The sequence below is a fragment of the Equus caballus genome, chromosome 28 (assembly GCF_041296265.1).
Source record: "Equus caballus isolate H_3958 breed thoroughbred chromosome 28, TB-T2T, whole genome shotgun sequence".
Classification (NCBI taxonomy): domain Eukaryota; kingdom Metazoa; phylum Chordata; class Mammalia; order Perissodactyla; family Equidae; genus Equus; species Equus caballus.
The window spans coordinates 40,958,510-40,980,237 of NC_091711.1; the positions used below are offsets into that span (position 1 = coordinate 40,958,510).

At 46.8% G+C, this 21,728-nt stretch overlaps 2 protein-coding genes across 4 annotated transcripts in view; one reads left to right on the plus strand and one right to left on the minus strand.

Moving 5' to 3' along the window:
* KDELR3 (KDEL endoplasmic reticulum protein retention receptor 3) lies at positions 1–11,538 on the plus strand. Of its 2 annotated transcripts, none has more exons than XM_023631374.2 (5): positions 1–289; positions 4,834–4,934; positions 8,695–8,853; positions 9,499–9,751; positions 10,605–11,538. In XM_023631374.2, the coding sequence occupies exons 1-5, from the start codon at positions 199–201 to the stop codon at positions 10,643–10,645; spliced, it is 645 nt and encodes a 214-aa protein (XP_023487142.1). In that variant the 5' UTR covers positions 1–198; the 3' UTR covers positions 10,646–11,538. The 2 variants fall into 2 exon arrangements, with proteins under 2 accessions (XP_023487142.1, XP_070110279.1); XM_070254178.1 differs by lacking the exon at positions 1–289 and adding an exon at positions 3,651–3,925.
* Positions 11,536–21,728, minus strand: part of DDX17 (DEAD-box helicase 17) — a 19,815-nt gene continuing 9,622 nt past the window's right edge. Inside the window, exons 9-13 of one of the 2 annotated variants that reach the window (XM_023631373.2) lie at positions 21,374–21,484; positions 21,065–21,126; positions 19,779–19,838; positions 15,597–15,833; positions 11,536–14,636 (exon numbers count right to left, since the gene is read on the minus strand). In XM_023631373.2, coding sequence (XP_023487141.1) covers positions 14,131–14,636; positions 15,597–15,833; positions 19,779–19,838; positions 21,065–21,126; positions 21,374–21,484 — 976 coding nt within the window. In that variant the 3' untranslated portion in view covers positions 11,536–14,130. Of the gene's footprint in view, positions 14,637–15,590; positions 15,834–19,778; positions 19,839–21,064; positions 21,127–21,373; positions 21,485–21,728 lie in introns of both variants that reach the window. The other variant, XM_023631372.2, reaches the window with a different exon arrangement.

The window sequence follows — 21,728 nt, forward strand, 5'->3', positions numbered from 1 at the left end:
CCGGCGGCGGCCGGCCTGGCCACGTCACCGCCCGGCCAGGAGCGCGCGGGAGGAGCGGCGGCGCCCGGGCGGGGCGCGGAGCTCGGGGGCGCGGGCAGGGGCGCGCGGGGCCCAGGGCCGGGGACGTGGCAGCCGCCTCGCCCGCACGAAGTTCCCCGGAGTTGCCTGCGCGCGGGCTCAGGGCCGGCGGGCTGGACCATGAACGTGTTCCGTATCCTCGGGGACCTGAGCCACCTCCTGGCCATGATCTTGCTCCTGGGGAAGATCTGGAGGTCCAAGTGCTGCGCAGGTGAGGGGCGCCCCCGGCGGGAGGCGCGCGACCCGAGGGACCTCACCTCCGCCGGCCAACCCCATGGGGGCCCCTGAATCGGTTCAGGGTGGGGGCTTCGGCTTGGGGGTGCTTGAAACTGTTTTTGCACAGCTCAGTTTCCAAAGAAAACTTAAAGTCGTACCTCATCAGAGAAGGAGGACCCTGAAGACTACGGAGGGTGGGCTGCGCCTGCTTCCCTCCTTCCCTCCCACCCTTGGCGTCGCCACTGCTAGTTGAAAGAGGAGGAGGAGAAGGAAGTGGACTCCCTCCAGCCAGTCCTCCCCTTGGCTCCTCAGGAGCAGCACCCGCTTGAGGCCGTTGTTTTCTCTATTCCCGCTCAGGCCAGGATGGGGGACTTGAGGTGGGGGGACTGGGGAAGTACGCACACAGGAAGTGGCCCCCAACTCTTAGTCTTCTCTTTTCTTGCACCCCCTACGCCCCTCCCAGACATCCTCCCAGGCTGGGCCCCTTTCCCTCCCCCACTGCACGTGGCACAGGCGGCTGTGATGTGGCAAGCGGGCACAAGCCCGGCCCAGGTGGGCATGGAGCTGCCCTTGAGCAGAAGCCCAGGGAGAGCGGGAGGGGTCCTCCTCTTGCCCAGCAGTCTGACTGCCCTGCTGGGGGTTTGGGGAAGTTTCAGGGCTGGCCTGGCGGTGGCCAAGCAGACCCAGTGCCTAAGAGGCTGCCCAAGCCTCCTGCAGCCATCTTTATCCGCTGGTGTCCCGGAGGCGCGGGCCTTCTGCTTGGCACTGAGGTGACGGGACGTAGAGAGGAACGCAGGCTCCTGGTGGGGGTCCAGGAGGCAGAGAGCAGACCCCTGAAGGCTTCATGGAGGCAGCAGCTCTGTGCTGGCTCCTGGCAGATGGGCAGGGCCTCGCCCAGGCAGGGGGTGTGCTGTGAGGAGGGCGCTGGGGGTGTAAAACCCAGGGGCCACAGAGGGCAGGGCATGTCCAGGGAAGGGTGAGCAGCCTGATTCGGGGGTGGTCTGGGGAGGAGATGAGACCAGGGGGGTGGGTGGTCCAAATGTGAAGGGGCTAGGGGGTTGGGACTGGGGGTCCATGGAAGGTTTGTGAGCAGGGGACGGGGCTCAGAAGGGGACCTGAGGCAGGTCACTCTGGAAGTTATGTGGAGAGAGGAGGCGGAGAGAGCAGTGTGGAGGCTGCCAGCCTGGGCGGCTTGGTGCGTGGGAGGGTGGTGTGAAGTCAGTCGGAGGCAGTGGTTCTAGACCTGGAGGCCGTTCAGGTTTGGGGTCTCCGGATAGAAAGGCACTCACGGCCCTTCAGGTTCCCACTCAGGAGAAGTGGGCTGGGATGCTGAGAGGGGAGATCAGGGGCAGAAGGCTCCAGCAAGGGGAAGGGACCTGTCCCTGTGCTTGCACGGCCGGCCCTGGGCCCGGTGAACAGCCACGACCGGGAGGGGGCGCTGTTCCCCATCCCACTGGACTAGGCACGTGGGGTGAAACGCCGACTGAGATGCTGGCCTGTGGAGCTGACTCTAGCGGTGGGAGAGTGCTGACAAGCAACAGTCCCAGCAACCGAGTAAATGATAGGGTTTGTTAGAGGAGTGAGCGCTCTGGGAAAAGGAAAAGGGCAGCTGGGTGGCGGGGCGTGTGTATGTGGAGAGGGATCGGCACAGGCCTGCTTGAGATCTGAGGAGCTGAGGGGCCTGCATGCCAGCCCTGTCAGCCCTGAGGTGACCCCCACTGACCCAGCCCTGAAAGCAGGAGACTGGGGCTTCGTTCTCGCTCCACCACTGACTCACTGTGTGACCCTGGGCCTCAGTTTCCCCATCCGTCAAGTGGGAGGGAGGGCTGCACCCAGTCCGCGGGTCCCGAGTGTGCTCAGTGGACCCCCGAAGGACTCTGGCCAGGCGGCAGCTCCTGTTCTCTTCTGCGTCCTGGGTCTCCCTGCGCGGCTTGCTTTGGTGGAAATTAATCACTGCTTTCAGAAGAGCGTGGAAACCGCAGTGCGCAAGATCGCCGGGGCTCCCAAAGCACTCAGGAAAATGTGAGCGAAGCCTGGGGGCCTGGCAGGCTGAGGACGGAAAGAGGGGAGGGTGGGGAAGACCGTGTGAGGTGTGAGGGGGTAGCCAGCGTCACCCCCAGGGCTGCCTCCTGCACCCCCCTAATGGGGCTGAGGGCCTCCTGGCCAGGCCTCTGCGAGGGGGCTCAGGGAGGTGGCAGAGCAGCAGGCTCAGCCCGCAGAGCTGCCTCGGGTCCTTATTGCCTCCCAGACTCCACCCCCGAGGGGGCTCCTTCACCCACAGCAAGCCCCCCCAGCAAGGAGGCGCCCACGGTCTCACCGAATCCTATTTCGTCCTGTCAGTCTGCGCGTCGGTGTGAGGCTGCCCATCTCACAGATGAGGAGGGTGAGCTCACGCTTGCCATGCGAGGACGAAAGCCGGCACAGGGCCCCAGCGCTCTCCAGAATGTTAGGGGCTTCAGCGGCGTTCATCCTCAGGGGTTCAAATTGTCCCCCTCCCCAAAATGTCCAGCACCAGAGGAATCGTTAGAAAAGGCACAGTTCAGGCATACAAAGGACCCAGACCCTGAATCAGGTAATGTCACTTCTCGGTGCCAAACTCCCCAGTCGTTCCCTTACATTTAGAATAAAATCCAGACTATCACCATGGCTGGAGGGAGGGGGTGAGGGGGGAGTGATCAGATCGGGCCGGCGAGGCAACGGGAGTGGCCCAGGCAGGCCCTCACGAACCAGGATAAGGATTTGGGTCTTTATTTTAAGGGCATTTGGGAGCCACTTAAGGACTTTAGGCAGAATTTTATTCTAAAAATAGCCGATTGGTTGCTGGGTGGAATTAGGGGAGGAGTGGGCAGCGAGGGCAGACTTGGGGACACCAGTTGGATCATTGGGGTAGGGCGGCAGGGCTGAGTGAGGGGCACTGGAGTGGGGGCAGTGGGGCTGAGCAATATGGAGGGGGAGGAAGAAAGGGGAGAGAGACTCAAGGATGGCCCTCAGTTTTCTAGCTGGAGCACAGACGGGACTATGGTGGCATTTATGAAGGAGGGGAGACAGGGGAAGGAGGGGGTTCGAGGGGAGATGACAGGAGTATATAGGTCAGAACTCGGAGGAGAGTCCAGAGCCAGAGTGTCTCTGGCATGTGGGATGAGATGGCACAGGGACGGGGAAGAAGAAATGTCGCTCTCCAAGGACCAGGTGGCAAGGAGGACAGGAGCAACCAGAGGAGGTGAGAAGCCAGCAGTCTGGACAGTCGTGGAAGCCAGGGGAAGAGTGTGGCTTGAGGCAGATGGAGCGCTCAGCTGGCTTTTGAGATTGGGCGGCGGAGGACAGAGCTGACCTTTGGATGCAAAGCCGTGGGTGGCGTTGATGGGAGTGGTTTGGTGAAGTATCCAGACTGGTGTGGGCTTGACAAGGCAGGAGACGCGGCGGGGCATCCGCTGGCCTCGGCCAGCAACCTCCATGATGTATCAAAAAGGTGGCCAAAAGGAGACAACGGAGCATGATGGCTAAATGCAGCTTTGAGTCCTGGATTGGATCCTGGAACCGAAAAAGGGCGTCAGTGGGAAAACGGGTGAAATCTGAATGAAGTCTGGAGTTCAGTCAATAGTGCTGTACCAATGGGAGCTTCTTCGTTCTGGTAAATGTTCTGTGATTATGCGAGATGTTAGCGTGAGAGGAAGCCGGGTGAAGGGTATATGGGAGCTCTCTCGACTGCCGTTGCGCCTCTTCAGTAAACCTAGAATTACTCAAAATAAACAGTTAAAAAAGAAAGAGGCCAAAGCAGGTCAGGAAATAGCCTGGAAAGTATGAGCCCGGTTTTATCAGCTCGATGCGTCCGTACATGTCATATGCGTGCACATATGTGTCGTGTGCACGTGTGCGCCAGCGAAGATCTGGAAGGATGCACACTGGGGCTGTGGGGTTCTTGTGACTGCTGGGTTTTTTATTTATATCTTCATGTATTATCTGTTTTTTGTTTTACAGAGGGTAAAAATAGTTGTAACTTTTATAAGTAGAAAGTGCATTTTTAATCCTTAAAATTTGGAAAATAAAATCGAATGTTCCCCTGGCCCCGTGCCTTCCTCCGCCCGCTCCAGTCTCCCTGGTGAATCAACACCTTGTAAAATCAGTGAGTTGTTCTCTAAAAGATAGAGCCTTGGGGACTGTCAGTGGAACTCTGCGGGTGGAGCGAAGAGAAGCCTCGACACCCCCCACCGAGCCCAGCTCACACCACCCCCCCGACGCCCTCCCCAGAGCAGGAACCGAGGCAGGCGCACCAGGGGCCGCTGGGAACGTGGCGTTCGTGTCTTTATTTGGAGACCGGGAGACAGATTACAGCCTAATGAGAGGAACACAGGCTCAAGTGATCCAGTTGGAAGGGGTGTTTCCTAAGTGTCGGAGAGTGACAGTGCCCTGGACACGGTGTCGTCATTAAGTGTGACTGGACGCTCTATGGGCCCTTCGAGCTCAGGCTCGGGGCTCCTCGAGGGTGTGTGGGCCTGGCAGTCGGTGTTCTCATTGTCTTCTATCCCCATCTGGCCATAGGTATCTCGGGGAAGAGTCAGATCCTTTTCGCTCTCGTCTTCACCACCAGGTACCTAGACCTGTTCACCAACTTCATCTCCATCTACAACACAGTAATGAAGGTGAGGGGGATGGGTGGCCGTGGCGGTGGGGCCTGCCGAGCACCCCCAACCCTGAGACCGCAGGCTTGGGAACTCAGGCCGTGGAGCCAGGCAGACCTGGGTTTGACTCTGGGCTTGTTGCTGTTAGCAGCTGCGGGACCTAGGCTTGTGCAAGGCCTCTGTGTGCCTCAGTTTCCTCATCTGCAAAATGAAGATACTAGTACTTACCTCAGAGGGTTTTGTTGTGAAGGTTAAATGAGGAAATAAATATAAATATGCAATAGCTGTCATATATTAAACATTCAATAAAGGTTAGCCATTGTAATGGTTAAAAAATACACAAAAAATCAAACGTGGAACCCTGAGCTTTCAGAGAACTCATTCATCCATCCATCCAAAAAATATTTATCGAGCCCCTGCTGTGAGCCAGGTACCTGAAGACGACGAGGAGGCTCCCATTCTCTAGGAACCGACATTCTAAGTGGGGAGACAGATAATAAAACAAGCAAGAAAAACTTTGTTTAGGGTTAGGGATAATTAAAAACTAATTAAAATAGGGTGATGTTTCCTTCGATTATTAAAAAAAGTTTTAAAAATAGGGTTACGTGATGGAGAATGAAGAGGGGGCTGTTCAGGGAGGGTGCTCAGGGAGGGCCTCTCCGAAGAGCTGACGTGAAAGCCAAGATCTGAGCGGCACAAGGAACCAGCCGTGTGAAGGAAGAGCTTCCCAAGCAGAAGGAATAGCTTGTGCAAAGACCCCCAAGACAGATACGAGCTCAGGGTACTCGAAGGACAGACAGAAGGCGGGCGCGTGGGGAGCTCAGCAGGCGAGGTCTGCCCGCTGGTGGTGGGGATGCTGGCAGAGGGCTGGGTGAGGACAGGTGGCGCAGGTTAACAGTTCAGACTTAATTTTGTGCTGGGAAGTTGTTGCTTTGAAGCACGGCCGTTTCACAGAAGGAGAAACTGGGCATCTCTCATTTCCGCTCTGATGTCCCAGGCCCTGGGCCGTAATTGTTAGGTCATGCTTCTGAGCTTGTAACCAACCATCCTGCTCTTTAAGGCAACATAGAAGAAGGAGCCCAGGTTTCAGAGTCAGAAAAGTAGGATGTAACTGCTTGGATTCTGATAACAGAGACTTAAATTATTTTAAAGAGGTAATGGTTTTCATAAGATGAAATCTGGAGGTGGGGGCTCCAGGGCTGGGATGGCAGCTTCTTTTTAATTTTCTGCCCTGTCATCTCTGTGACAGGACTCATGGATGTTTGACCTATGCAGTTGCTCAGAAGGGCCCCATGCTTGGTTGAATGCTCTGCTCTTGCCATCTTGGAATTCTTAATTTTTGAACTAGAGGCCCTGCAAATGATATAGCTGGTCCTGAATGTGATAGCTATTGTCCAGCTTGCCTCAGGGTCACAAAATGGGTGCTAGAGCTCCTACCATCATATCACATTCTAGGTGGGGAGGAGGAGGAAGGTGAGAACTAGCAATAGGGTGCCTGCCAGCTAGATAAGCCCTTTTTAAAGTGCTTTCCCCAAACTCTACCCAGTGACTTCCATCTACATGTTACTGACCACCCTTATCTGCAAAGGAAGCTGGGAAATATAGTTTTTAGTTGGGCACATTGTCTAACAGGAATCCTGTTTTTAAGGAAGAAAGGCTACATGGGGGGAATCCTACCTACCTATCTTGCAGGGCTATTGTGAAGATTACATGAGATAATATATGTAAAGTGCCTAGTACCCAGAAGATATTTGACCAAAGCGAGTTCTCTTTCTCCTCCGTATCAGAGATGTCCTTTTAGGGTTCCAGGCAACTTATTCCTAGAATTGGTGGAATGGAGGATGCTGTTACTTGCGGGGTGTTGAACTCAGTGTCAACTTCAGTCTGAGGTCTTAAAATCACTGTCTACTTAAATCCAACACACAAGTAGCAAAAACCATAAGCCAAGGGTCTGCCTTGGGCAGTCCTGCCAGGGACTGCAGACCCAGCTGTTGGCATGGCTGCATGAGCTCTAGGAAACTCAGAGGCCAATTTCTTGGTGACAGATGGTAATTAGTCTTTGGGTGGTGAACATGATGTAGTCTACACAGAAACTGAAATATTAATGATGTACACCTGAAATTTATATAATGTTCTAAACCAACGTTACCTCAATAAAAAAAAGAAAAAAAAAACGTGAGAAGATAAGCCACAGACTGGATGAAAATATTTGGAAAACATCTGATGAAGAAGTTTTAAAACCGCTATACTCAGGTCCTTTATAGCTCCAACAGTCAGTTACTACTTTATTCTTCTTTCTTTTGTTTTTGTTTTGTTTTTTTTGTGTGTGTTTTTGAGGAAGATTAGCCCTGACCTAACTGCTGCCAATCCTCTCTTTTTGCTGAAGAAGACTGGCCCTGAGCTAACAGCTGTGCCCATCTTCCTCTATTTTATATGTGGGACGCCTACCACAGCATGGCTTGCCAAGTGGTGCCATGTCCACACCTGGGATCTGAACCGGCGAACCCGGGGCTGCCGAGAAGCGGAACATGGGAACTTAACCACTGCACCACCGGGCCGGCCCTATTATTCTTTCTTTAATGACAGTGCTAAGATTCTACAAATAAAATTTTGGCATATCACTCAAAAAAAAAAAAAAAAAAAGAGGCTAGTTTCCACTTGCGTGAAACACAGATGTGATCACCACTTGACTGAATCATGCACTCGTTCCAGCGTTTGTTTCGTGCCAGGCCCCGAGTTAGGGGCTGGGAGTCAGACGTGCTCAGCATACGGACCCTCCTGTGGAGTCCCCCTCGCAGGGGAGACAGACTGTACGTAGACAGAGCACATGCGATCCTGGCGGCAGTGAGCATTTTCACATGGAGCTATGGTGACAGTACGTGTGCTTCATTCTGGTGCGAAAAGAATTTGAGGAAATAATGTAACCTGAGTTTTGAAGTACAAAGAGGAGTTCTCTAGGCCAATGTGGTCCTGGACCAGCACCATCAGCGTCGCCCAGGAACTTGCTAGAAATGTAAATCCTTAGACCCACTCAGACCTGTTAAATCAGAAACTCTGGGGGCAGGGGAAGGGCAGCCATCATGTGATTTTGATGCACATTCAAGTTTGAGAACCTCTGGCCCAGAAGGGTAAAGGCTAGATCATAAAATCCTTATATGATGGAGGACAGCTACTGTAATTAGAGAGAGCTTTTCTGTAGGAGCGACGATCAACTGATTGAAGGGATGTTGGTCCTTGGGGAAGAATGCTCACAAGTCACTGATGCAGTGGCCAGCCCAGTGGCGTAGTGGTTAAGTTCACACACACTGCTTCGGTGGCCTACGGTTCACAGGTTCAAATCCTGGGCGCCAACCTACACACCACTCATCAAGCCATGCTGAGACAGTGTCCCATAACAAAGTAGATGAGGACTGGCATGGATGTTAGCTAAGGGCCAATCTTTCTTACAAAAAAAAAAAAAAAAAAAGCCTGGGAACACCACTGCTGAATTCCTCACGAAGACCAGTCCCGGTTTTTTTGCCTAACGCTCTCCTAGGCCTATGAGTCTTCACGGTAGCACAATCAGTCCCAATTAGAAGCATGGAGTCACTCAACAGAAAGGTCATGAGCTTCAGGTTCTAGGCCACTGACCTAAGAGAAGTTGCGGACACATATCACCTCTCCCACTTGAAGGCAGAGCACTAGCCCTTGAGTTTGGTAGGCCCCAACTCAGGGTGGCCTTGAAGCCCAGCAAATAGGCTGGGAAATGACTTCATTGATTCCCATGCGTCTCCCTTTTCAGGTGGTTTTTCTCCTCTGTGCCTATGTGACGGTGTACATGATCTATGGGAAATTTCGGAAAACGTTTGACAGCGAGAATGACACATTCCGCCTGGAGTTTCTTCTGGTCCCAGTCATTGGCCTCTCTTTCCTTGAGAACTACAATTTCACTCCCCTGGAGGTAAGGGAAGGGACCCAGAGTACTAATACCCCAAGGGAAACATGCTCCCTAACATTCTTCCCTCTGGACCCTTAGTAACAACTGGGCTCGCCTTCTGCTACAACTGTGACTATTACTCACATACTGTTCAGTTCTAAGTTTAGAAATTGGCAACAAGCTATTCACACTGCTCCACTTGAAAATGGGCACGTCTAGACAGTCACGCTCTTAAAGCAGGCATCACAGCACCACTGCCACATGAGCTAAGGTATGCCAAGTGCCCAGCACCCAGAAGACATTTGACCAAAGCGAGTTCCGTTTCTCCTCCGTATCAGAGATGTCCTTTTAGGGTTCCGCGCATCTTATTCCTAGAATTGGTGGAATGGAGGATGCTGTTACTCTCGGGGTGTTGAACTCAGTGTTCTATAGAAATGTTCACGCTATGTTGTGAAGAGAGCAGCATACTTGAACCTTTTAAAAAATATTTTGCATTTACAGAGAAAGGGGTCGAATGATGTACCGATTAAAATTATTAAAAATTTCAAGAATGTGATTTTTCGCTTCACTGTACTCTCGTTAACGTATTATGGTAATTAAGTTCTCTTAAAAAGATGGTCCCCTTCTTGGCCTTCATCAGCTTCCTCTGGCCATTTCTCTCTGGCTCAGATCCTCTGGACGTTCTCCATCTACCTGGAATCAGTGGCCATCCTACCCCAGCTCTTCATGATCAGCAAGACTGGCGAGGCAGAGACCATTACTACTCACTACCTGTTCTTCCTTGGGCTGTACCGGGCACTCTACCTGGCTAACTGGATCAGGCGGTACCAGACCGAGAATTTCTATGACCAAATCGCAGTGGTGTCTGGAGTAGTACAAACCATCTTCTACTGTGACTTCTTCTACTTGTATGTGACCAAAGGTAGGTGCTGGGAGAACAGGGTGGTTGCTGGCACTGGCCTACGGAGTTACTATTCAATTCGAGGGGATGTGGAAGAGAACAGAGGCACCTCGTGGTGCTTACATCCTAATGTGGGAAGAAAACAAGTATTTTCAGGGAACAAGCACCATGAAAAAAATAATACAGACCAAGAACATACTGTATTTACTGTGCACAGTGTAGAGGGAAGACGGCTGGGGGCTAACATTTGATCTAATACTTGGTTAGGAAAATATAGGAGAAAAATGTTCTACAGAGAACAGCCTATGTATAAGCCCCAAGGCAGGAACCAGCTTGGTGTGACAAAGAACAAAAAGCCTATAAACCTGGAGAGTGAATCAGGTCAAGCAAGGACAGCCACAGAGGACCTCATAAGCTAGGATAAGGGGTGTGCATTGTATTGATGGCAAAGTGTTACTGGAAGGTCATTTAAAGAACCACTCCACCAGATGCCCTGCAGGGTAACAAGCAGCCAAAGCAGGGAGACTAGTTATGGGGCAGCTCCAACTGTCCAGGAAGAGGTCTTCAGTGGAAACAGAGACGTGGACAGATCTTGAGTGGAGTTATGAAGGACTGATGGACTGCATGTGGTGTGGAAAAGGCCACCTGCTAAGTTTATGGCCTAAGGAGGGAAGTGGTGGTGGTGGCGGTATCAGTAACCAAGACAGGGGTCAGTGAGTCTGTAGTTAACCTGCAATGCAGCTTCCCCCTTGGCTTTAACACCTGACTGTTGACTGTGAGCTGGGCATTAGAGATACTAAGATCATGCACAAAGTTAGGAAGGAGTCCTTCCATCAGTGTGGTAAACTCCAATTTCATCTCCATTTCCTTCTAGTCCTTAAAGGAAAGAAGTTAAGTCTTCCAATGCCAATTTGAGGGCCCTCAGAGACGTTCTACACCTCAAGGACAGAGAGCAAACTACATGAAATGTTCTCCTGGATGACTTACACAGACCAAACGTTACAATCAAAGCCAGAAAAATGCTTAGTGTGGATCTCAGCAAAGCATGATCATTCCATCTAGAAGACATTCTCATCAGTATCTCCCTTCAAGAGGTAATGAAAAACCTGGGCCAATCACACCAATATGGTGCCTCACAACATCAAGAAACCTTAGGTGACAAACCCTCGAATGGGTCAAATAAACTTGCTCTCCAAGGGCCTAGTGGGAGACTCACGCTAAGGAACGGTCAGCCCCATCTGAAGAGACACGCTTCCGCGCATACGGCCAATGTCCCAAAGGAAGGCCACAGTCCAGTATCACAAGCACGCTGTTGTGGCACTTTTCACTTCCTGGGTAGGAGACCACCAAATTTACCGAGTCAAGCCACAAAGGTGATGGCCTACAGGTGTGAAATGTAACCTGCCTTCAAGCCACAAGCAAACCAAACTTACCACCTTTGGTTAGATTTAAGTAGTTTCATGTCTCACCTTTAAAACTGACTTCATTCATACTGTCACTCACAGTAGCCCGATAATCAGTACTTTAGTCCAAATAACCACATCTGTGGGTACCACCAGCATGACGATCATTTTACTGATGAGGAAAAGGACACCTAAGCCTTTACCTACCAGGTAGTCTGCCTTGCTGCTTTCTAATTCAAACCTTTACATTAAGAGCAATCAATCCCACCTCCCTTCCACCATTTTAAGTGCAAAGGTGATTAGTCAATCCAACATCCTCAACTTTGGTCTTGAAGCAAATAAAAACTTATAAGGACCACCCTTGGACTATAGTCAATTTTTAAGCAATAAAAAATTCACACCTTATTGTCAACAGTGTTTTATTTATACCTACAAAAGAAAACAAGATGGTATCAAAAGGACAATTTACAAACTAAGAATAGTAACATAGCTCTTAGCATCCTGTGCCTGAACATCACACATCTACAAACCTTTCAAGTCTTAACACAACAGGAATGTGTTCAGAGACCAGCAGACATGAATAGAGCACTGATCCCAAGCAAAAGCCACCAACCACCCAGCCAGCCATCTTTTAGAGAAGTCCACAAAATGAACTGTTAGGGAGGGATTGGGGAGTAGCAGCCCCATAGCTTAACATTGAGATCTTTTCTAAATGAGTCTCCACCATGACTGCAAAAACTAGCATCAGATGAGGACTCTTCTGCTCATGTTCTGAAGCAGAGAGAACCTGAATCATAAGTGACAGACACAGAGGCAGAAGAGTTACTCCAGAGCTATACAGGAAAAACTGCTAGATCTCAGCTGTGCTCAGGCCACTATAGCTTTTGAGATTTGGAATATGCTGTTATTTAGATTTATGATTGCAACATCTCTGGTGGAAAAAAGGAAGCAAGCAGCAGACCAAACACCCATTGCTTGCCCAGAGACCTTGCCTGCAAAGGGATGCTTTTAAGACCTGCAAGAGGAGGACACCCCCTGTGGTAGTACCTCTGTGTTTAAAACAAAAAACGAGTTTTGGCGTAGAAAGAAATGTGTACAATGGACTGGTCAGTGCTTAGGCAACATTTGGGGGGGGAGGGGGGGCGGATACTTTGGTTTGAAAACACAGAGCAGTTTTGCCATGTTTTTCCTGTGCCTACCATCCTCCCTTGGCCTCAACTTCTGTAAGAAGGGGGGGAAAAAGAGAAGTAAAGTTAAGAAAGAAGAAAGTGAAAAAAACAAAAAAGATGTCAAAGTTCTTACATGCATATATTTCAGCTTATGCTGACAACCTACCTGTACGTTGCACATTCAACCATACTTTCAGAACCCCTCAGAAACAATCCCTTCTCTCTCCCTGAAGAATTTTAAAAGGAAAATAAAACAAAAATCCCAAATATTTAGATCTTACAAACCAGCAAGCACTCTCAGGCCTTAGCCAAAGAATGCAATGGAGCCTTCCTCCTTTAACTACATTATTAATGAACAATACTGCTAACAGCATAAAAAAAACTAATAGTCCCACAGTGGATATGAAAGAGGTTTCTGGGGCTGTCTGATCTCCCTGTTCTGTTATGGTGAAAACAAGAGCAGAAGATTCTTTCTAGGCTTGTCTATTACACGAAGTCTCAGGAAAAGAGTATTATTGTGAAGGGGCAAACTCCCCTCCCTTCAGATGGAGGAAAAGCGAAAGGACTCCGGCTTCAGTCCTCTGTCACTTTTCTTAAGCACTACCTACCTGTAACAAAGCTGAGTGCAAAAGGATGCCGAGGAAAACCTGCATCCCAAAGCTGTTAGAAAGCACTGCAGAGAACAGAGTGTGAACACAATTAAGAGTTCTTTCTTAATAAACCCTTAACATTCTTTATTCAAGATAACTTGGCCAAAAGGGCTGACTAGCTGGCAAAGAGTTGCTTTTATTCTAGCTCTACAAATACTGAGCTTAAAAAGAAAACTTGCCCATTCAGTATATTCGGTTTATAATTAAAGGTCGTTTTTACACTGCAGGTGAATGCATACTTAACTGGCTAATAAAATAAATTTCCAGTGAGCACGTATGTTCATTCTGCTCACAGCAGCTGTCCGATTGGAAAATGAATTTCACAGATGGTCCCTGGTTATACGGGGAAGAAAAATAGGCAGCTTCCACCAGATGCTGAGATGCTACATTTAACCATTGCAATAAACACTTGGGGTTTTTAATTAAAAGATACACTTAAAAAACTCAGACTCAGCAATTCAATTTCTAACCTGACACTAAAACGGTTATTTTTCAGTAATTGGGAAGGGGAAAGGCAAGGTGTAAGGGAGACAAAACCAATTAGAAATTTTTTTAAACTGTCAAATGCACTTAACAAGCAATCAGCCAAAACAACATGGCAAAGCACTGTCTGAAAAACTCATCAGGCCTTGAGGAACCCTGTTCCAGCGTGAAAAATGTTAAAAAGCATTAGAGAAAATGTGCAGGGAGCTCCCTCTTGGTTTTCTAACCCAGTAATGAGAGCAATTTAAAGCAAAGATGCCATCTTCTTCTGCAGAATTCAACCCTCCACCCTCCCCCACCCCAACTCAGGACAACAAAAAATGGGCTCCCACAAAAGGGCCTAATACCTTACTTTTTCTTTTAAGATGAAAAATAGCTCAAATATCCTCAACATGCAAGAAGTTGGGGGGGGGGAATCTTCCAGTCGGCTGTGTGTGTGTGTGTTTATATATATATATATATATATATATTTTTTTTTTTTTTACAAAATCTGTTATTACAGACTGGATCATTTTGGTGGGCAGAAGAAACCTGGCAGTGAGTTCTAACTAACCTGCATGAAAGACAAATCACAATGGTTGGGGAAAAAATAAAAATAAAAAAGAAAGGAAAGGGGAAGAGGAAAAAAAAAGGGGAAAGACAGCGCTCCTTTAAATGTAGTTAAGTTTGCACAAGTCACTACCACTTGAGTGGTTTCATTTACGTGAAGGAGGAGGGGGAGGAGGGGGAGGAGGGTATTGGTAGGCAGTCTGCCCCATGTAACCTATCATATTGGTAGCTCCTGGAGGCTGTGCAAACTGTTGTGACATCAGTGGCTGTGGCTGCTGCCCAGACCGGCCTATCCCACTAAACTGCTGGCTAGAGCTCTGTGAACTTCTCCCAGTTGAGGTGGTGCTACTAGCCCCGTAAGTGCCAGCGCCATATTCCTGGGCTGTATAGCCACTGGTGCCATAAGCAGCTGCCCCATAGGTGCCTTGACCATAGGTGTATTGGCCTGCTTGTGCTCCAAAGGCAGAATTTGGACTTCCATAGCCACTGCCATTAGCGTAACCAGCTCTATCGGTTTCACCACGATCCCGATAGCTTGTAGAGTCTCTCCGGCCACCATCCTTGACTCCTCGAAGCCTCCGGTCACACTCATCCTGATACATCAGGTTGGGATTGTTGGCTGAAGAAGTGGTCCGGTACCGAGAACGACCTCCTGATGGGAGGATACAAGGAATTTTTAATGCCAGATACAGGATTCAAATATAACCACACGTAAAAATTCTACTAGGTACAAAAGTATTCAACATTTTTTTTTAATCTTTAGCTAGGGCAGCCTCCAAATCAGTATTTAAAAAATATACCCATAATTTGACTCTTTAACAGGACACATTCCAAAGAATGATAAACATTAAAAGATACCCAACTTCCCACCATTTCAGTCCTTTCTTTATTTGAGGATTACCAAGAAACACAATCTTTAAAATGTAGGAACAATGATAAAGAGGTTTAGGTGACTTACCTTAGGTTAAAAAAAAAAAAAAAAAAAATGACAAGCAGCTAATATCACCATGACGGGACCCTCTCTTAGCGCAAGTGGCTCTCAAATGTTGCTTTGTAGACCTAACTGCACCAGAATCATCTCACAAGCTCTAGGGAAAAAGGCTCAGATTCCTAGCTCAATTCCAAAGCCACTTAAAAAAAAAACAAAGCTGTATTTTAAAAAACCTCTTAGGTGATCCTGATGCAGAGCTTCAACACGCAATAGGCTGAGGAAAATATAATACCAAACTGGGTCGTCAGGAAGCCCAGGTTCTAGTATATTTTGCAACTGTCCACTTTCCAGATTAAATCACACTACTGAGGCTTTCAAAGGCATTAAAAGCAACCATAATTCAGCTCAATTCTGAATACACACCATATACTTCAAAATACAAAGGTCAGTTTTACATTGTTATCTACACAAATACTCTGCTGCAAAAGTAGGACAATCCTGACCGCACTGCCCCCAAACTTCACACTGTCTTACTTAGGAGAGATTACTAAAACCTACTAGGCACTGTCCTTTATTAGCAAGCAACATACTTAAAGGTTTCACAGGAATTAAAAAACAAGACACAATGATGAAAAAAAGATACCTTGGCAGTACCTGGAGAACTCCAGGACTTACCCTTACCCCCTCCTCCGCCGCCTCCTCTGTGGTCCACCAGCTGCATCAGTTTAGGATTGATAGCCTGATTAGCCTCTTCCAGAACCTTGATCAACTCTCTGGCCTGCTTTAGATTTCCTGGGGTGAAGAAGGTGTACGCAGTGCCCTTATTGGTGCTACGGGCTGTTCGGCCAATACGATGCACATAATCCTCTGAGCTGTTTGGATAGTCATAGTTGATCACAAACTTGACATCTTCCACATCTTCAAAGCCAATGATGAGTCAGTGTGTAGGTTGATGTGGCAGGGAAAGAGAAGGTAAAGGACATGCCAACAACAGGTGGGAAGCACGAATGCAGATGACAGCAAGAGGAGAGAAGACTAAGTTAGTGACCACTCTGCATAGGAACAAAAAAAGACTCATCCCAACAGAGTAAAAGAGGATTAATGATTCTTGGGACATGCACAGGAAGTGGCATCTTTATCAGCTGCAAAATCCTAAGGAAATCCCATTCAACCATCCAAACTCCCGCCTCCTCTGTATTTTTACCAATACACTGACAGGAGTTGCAGCAAATTCCAGTTCTATCCTTTTCAAAACTGGAACGTAGAAAAAAGTGGTACCACCGTTAACTTACAAGGCCAAATCACTTCTACTCTGTTGGGAGAAGCCTGGCAAAATCTACCAGTAACATAACAAACTTACCTTTAAACCAGTCACAGAGCAAAATGAAAAAAGAAACTTCATATACCTTATTACTACGTTTTCAAAGAGACTTAATCAAGATATTTAGATTAAAAAAAAGTTTTGCTCTTATATTTTAAAAAACTGATCAGAGCCAAGTACACCTATTTTCCTTTGCAGAAACACCCAAATCATCTTTCCCCTTTCAATTACCACAAGAGCACATTACACTAAAATTTCACTGTACTACCAAGCCCAGCTCTGCCAAATGAGGTTTTTTGCTCAACTCAAGGTTACTTCAACTTGATTCTTGCTTCAATTAACAAAGATGGTCTATATAACCTGGGAAATTAAACAGCCAAAGAGTGTGGGAAAAACCATGAAACCTTGAGACACAAGTTCAACGTTCTGTCCACTGCTGGGAATTGGGCTGAATAACCTCCTAATGCTTCAAGTATGTAAATGTTAGTGTAATGCTTTCAGCTAAATGTCTATTTTTACCTACTTAAACAAACAAATTTAAGAATATAACAAAGAATCCTAATGTTTTGTGGAAAAAATCTGCATTTTACAAAGAATATTCAGAAAATATCCTAGATAAAACACAGATTTTTGTGATATAAATAATTAAAAAACATTCTCTGTTTGTTACCAGACCGATGCACACTCCCTCCTCCTTTGGGAAACCGCTGCAGCCGATCCCGTCTCTTTGCCTTTTATTTTTGGCGGCCTCCTTTCGAAAACTCCGCCTTCTGACACGGGACCACTGGAGCGCGGGGAGCATGCATCAAGGGTCCGTGGCAGTGAGAAGTCCCCACACACGCTCGCTCTGTGAACTGGCTTAGATGCTTCTCTGTAGCCCCATTTGGTTGCCAAGCGCCGGAGAACCTGGGTTTGGGTAAAAATTTCAGGTCCTCCAACGCCTCCCCCAAGGATAATTGGGGTGATTGTAGAAAAAAATAATTAATAAAAAAATGTAAGTTACATCCAAAGGGTCAGACTGCATCTATTGCCCAGACTGGATTAATTTCAGGGGGCATGGGGAGATGATTAAAAAAAAAATTCAGCTGTTGTTAAAGGGTCTGTGAAGAAAGGGGCATTATGTCTGTTTCTTATTACAATAAAGGCTCCTCAGTCTTTACTGACCCCTAAAGTCCTGAAATCACACCAGAAAGACGAGAAGGCAGTTATCACAGGGGGCAGCGTGAGTCTCCGGCTAGGGTCGTTGATGCAACAAAGGAAAACCAAAAATTTACAGGGCCAGGATGGATGAGATGGGGGGATGGGAAATTATGCTCCATGACCACATCTTCAGAGCTAGGATAATGCTCCTTAGTCAATCCCACTGTGTACGGCCATGGGCAGCAGAGCAAGGTGAATTACTGCGGTGGATGCACAGACGTGTGCTCTCCTAGCAGAAAGCACTGGGGACTGGAGTCAACAGTTCAGATACTAACACTTGGGAGTATTTCTGGAGGGGTTCAATAGGGGACAGACATGGTGCAAGTTCTTCACACTAGAAAGGTGTCCTGTGTGTGCACACATAGAGCTGGCTGAGGGCACATAAGAGCAAGCGCAGGATTTGGTTTTTCTCCAGTCAAGCCTGCCCTGATGTTATTGTGCACTGCCACAATATTATCTTGCTGCCTTTAGTGAAGATGCTGTAGCAGGATAAGAAATTGAAAAGTTAATGTTTAGGCCAGCTGCCTAGCATAAGAACTCTTTGTCTGACAAGCCCTATGACATGGCCTGAATCTCCAATCACTAACTGGGAGGGACTGAGACTAGCCAACAGGCTCATCTAGAGCTGCTTCGGGCCAATGTAGATTTTGCCTCGGCCATGTACAGTGATCTGCAGCTGATATCAAAGCTTCTGTTAAAAAACAAAACAAAATAAATTCAATACTTTTACTTTAACAACGTGTAGTTTAAACAAAAAAAGGAAAAATTAAAAATATCCCAGTGGAAAGGGAATAGTGATTTCCTAAGGATGACTATTACAAAATTATGGGAATCCAAGAACTTACCTGAAGGGAACATTTAAGAGGCCATCGCTCGACAGGAAGTGAAAAAAGGCCTGGTGACTCAGCTGAAAATTGCACCCCTGTCTATGAGGTAGAAGCCTTCACTTTCCAGGATCTTGTAGGACCTTGGTCAGCATTCTGCCATTTTGGTGGGTTTTCCCCCTCCTTTTGATTTTTACAAGGCAGCAAACAAAGGGGCCCAAAACAAGCACTGATGTCGAGTAACAAGAAACAGACTCAGGTACCTTCCCTCTCCCCTCACTTGGATGAGTGGGGGTGGGATGAAGAGTCTACGTTATTCTAATGGTAGCCAATTGATTTGGTTTAGAAATGTAGGGGACGTGGAACCAATATTTTTAATTGTCTAGGCAAGATGCACAAAGAAGCTACCAGCACATAGCAAGCCTGTTTAAAAACCACGATCACTGAAAGCTTTTATGTAAACTGCTTTCAGGCCTCAGCCTCTTCTCCCAACAGGCCCAAGTTCTAACCGCACAGATCCAGACATGACCTCAGAGGGCAGAGACACTTTTCAGTCATGGCTGCAGGTCACCACCTCTGAAGGAGGGAATGATGAGCGCAACATATAAAAAGCCTTCATTACTTTTGTATTCCATTTTGAATGCTTGTCCTCCTTATGTTAAGTCTTATAAGGGAATATGGTACTTCTTGCCTTACTGGGCAAAAAAAATTAAATACCTGCCAAAAATCTAAAGATATTTTTGTGACAGAAATAATCTCATCGTTTAATATAAGAGTTTTGAGTTAGACCTGTTTAACTCAGAACAAGGGGTAAAGTACCACAAAATATTTCCACATATCTTAAATCATAATGGGTCAAAAACTCCAAGAAGATCAGCTTCAAATTAAGTCCTTAAATTGGAAGCCAGCACATCAGTGCTATCAGTATGGGTGGGAGGAGCGGATAAGCAAGTGCCCATGCCAATTTTACTTCAGTAAACAAAACTGCGCAACGCAGACTTAATTGCGGAATGCTATAATATTTATGGACTCATTAAATCCCAAGAATATACTGTGTTAGCATTCATGGAATTGGACCTCCATACATATCTAGCGTAGATAGACTGGTATAGGGAAAAGAATAACCAAAGAAACCAGCCTCTAATAGCTAGGTTCAATTGGGCTCATTCTACCCAGCCAGAAAATAAAATAAAACCAGGAAGAAGCTGAGCTGTTCAACTGAATGTCTCCTCTCCCTCTAACTTTTGAAACAGTCATGCCTAGGCCTTGCTGCAGACCAAAGCCTGTTTGTTAGGAGCAGGAAGAGACTTTGAAAAGAATAAAAAAAAAAAAAGGAAAAAAAAAAAACACCAAGGCTAAAAAAAAGTTGTGGGGGGAGAGGGGGTTCACACTTTGTAATCTTCCCTTCTAAATATTTATCTAAAACACATGTATATATAATTCTAATTTGAAATGACAGACAAATCTTTAAACCAAAAGATACATATACCATTGACAGAGACACCTATCTATACAAACCTAGCCCACGGGAGGCTACATCTGTGGCAATGAGGATGGGAGCCTTTCCAGAACGGAACTCTGCAAAACAAGAGTGGTACCATGAAAGCCAAGTTACAAAATCAAGGCTAAGTGATACATCTTAAGAAAATGACTAAATAAACATTCCCAGCTATTTGGCCTTTTTACAACTACCACATTAAAATTTCAAGCAATGGTGTTAGAACACGTCAAGCTCTTTTAAACTGAAGGGAAATACTACTTCTTTTGGGGCAACAGACAAAAAGTTAACTCTAATAATGAAATATCATTAAAACAGTGTGGCAATTTGTAATAAAACTAACACGGGGCAGAATTTTTTCCCTTTAAATTATGACACCAAAGTTATCTCCCAAATGAAACTAAACCAAAAGTATTAAACGTGGGGGAGCGGGTCTCTCCACACCACAGGGGTGGGAGGAGCAAATTTAAAAGATGTGCAAAGGAGAAACCATACTTTCCCCCTGTGAAATATCAGAAAACTATATATTGGTCTCTGCGCCCAGTTCCTGGCACTGACCTCCTAAAACCCTTGAAACAGAGATGCTAGGAGAATCTTTTGTTCTAATAAATCAGTCTTTGACCCTGGTTCCTGACACAGAGTTTCTAAATCCCTCAGAATTTCCTGGGTAATAGACTGTCTTTTGTTCTAATAAAGCAACACTTGGTGGGATCCAGGGTAGTTCCTGGATAGGGGCTGATCACCAGAAAAACCGAACCATAATCAGAAGCTCGGAAGTTACAGCCCTACTCTCTATCCTCGGAAGAGGGGAGAGAAGCTGGAGATTGCGTTAATAACTGATTATTGCCTACATGATGAAACCTCCATAAATATCCCAAAAGCATAGCGTTTGGGAGCTTCTGGGCTGGTGAATGTATTTATAAAGACAAGAACTTATTAAATAAAGGAAAAGTGATATAAGATGTGAAAAAATGTAAAGAGCCAGCATGACTAACCTTAAACGACAGGGAAAGACTCTAGAAATGCCACCAATATTCAATCGACTATGGTAGAGCTAGGCAAACTCTGGTCTGAGGATCCAATCTAGCACAATGCCTGTTTTTGCAAACAGAGTTTTACTAGAACACAGGCAGGCCGTTTCTGTACATATTGTCTACGGCCATTTTTGTGCTCTTACAGCAGAGGTGAATAGTGTTATGTGAACCACCACTTGGTCTACAAAGCCAAAAACATTTACTACGTGGTCCTTTACAGAAAGTCTACCAATCTGAAACAGAATATGGACGATGCTCAGCTTTGAACTCACCATTAAGTACCCAATCTCTTTCTGGTTGACTCTTATCTCCATGAATACACATAGCTGGCCAACTGTCAGAAGAAAAGTGACCAATATTTTAGAAATCTTAAAAAAAAAAACAACGGGAAAACTAAGCTTAAAAAAGGTGTGCTATCATATGGAATTGTGAATGTTAGACTACTTGACTAGATGACTGTGTCCATTTAAAGAACAAAGCATATGACAAACATTATTGAAACAGTACACGACATTCGCAATACCAATTTAGAAATTCCTACTGAACCTGAAGCTAATTAATTACCTCGGTGCCACACTCACCCATCTCTGCGCATCCTTCGAGTGAGGTCATCACAGCGTCTCTTTGTCTCTACAAATATTATTGTCTTATTTTCCTTTTCAGCCATTATTTCCTCCATGAGTTGGATCAACCTGAGACCAACAACAATGTAGTCACCCAGAGAAGACCTCCCTATACACTATATAGAAGCTATGTAGAGCTGCAATATCAACCCCCTAACACTACAATGCTTTCTTTTCTCATCACTTTCTATACAGCTGGTAATTTTCGGGGCTGGGATTCAAATCTAAGGATCCAGAATCCTTGCCTTTAACCACAATGCTCTGATGAATGATACAAAGAATGGATGGAAAGCTAGCAATGCTTTTAATGCTT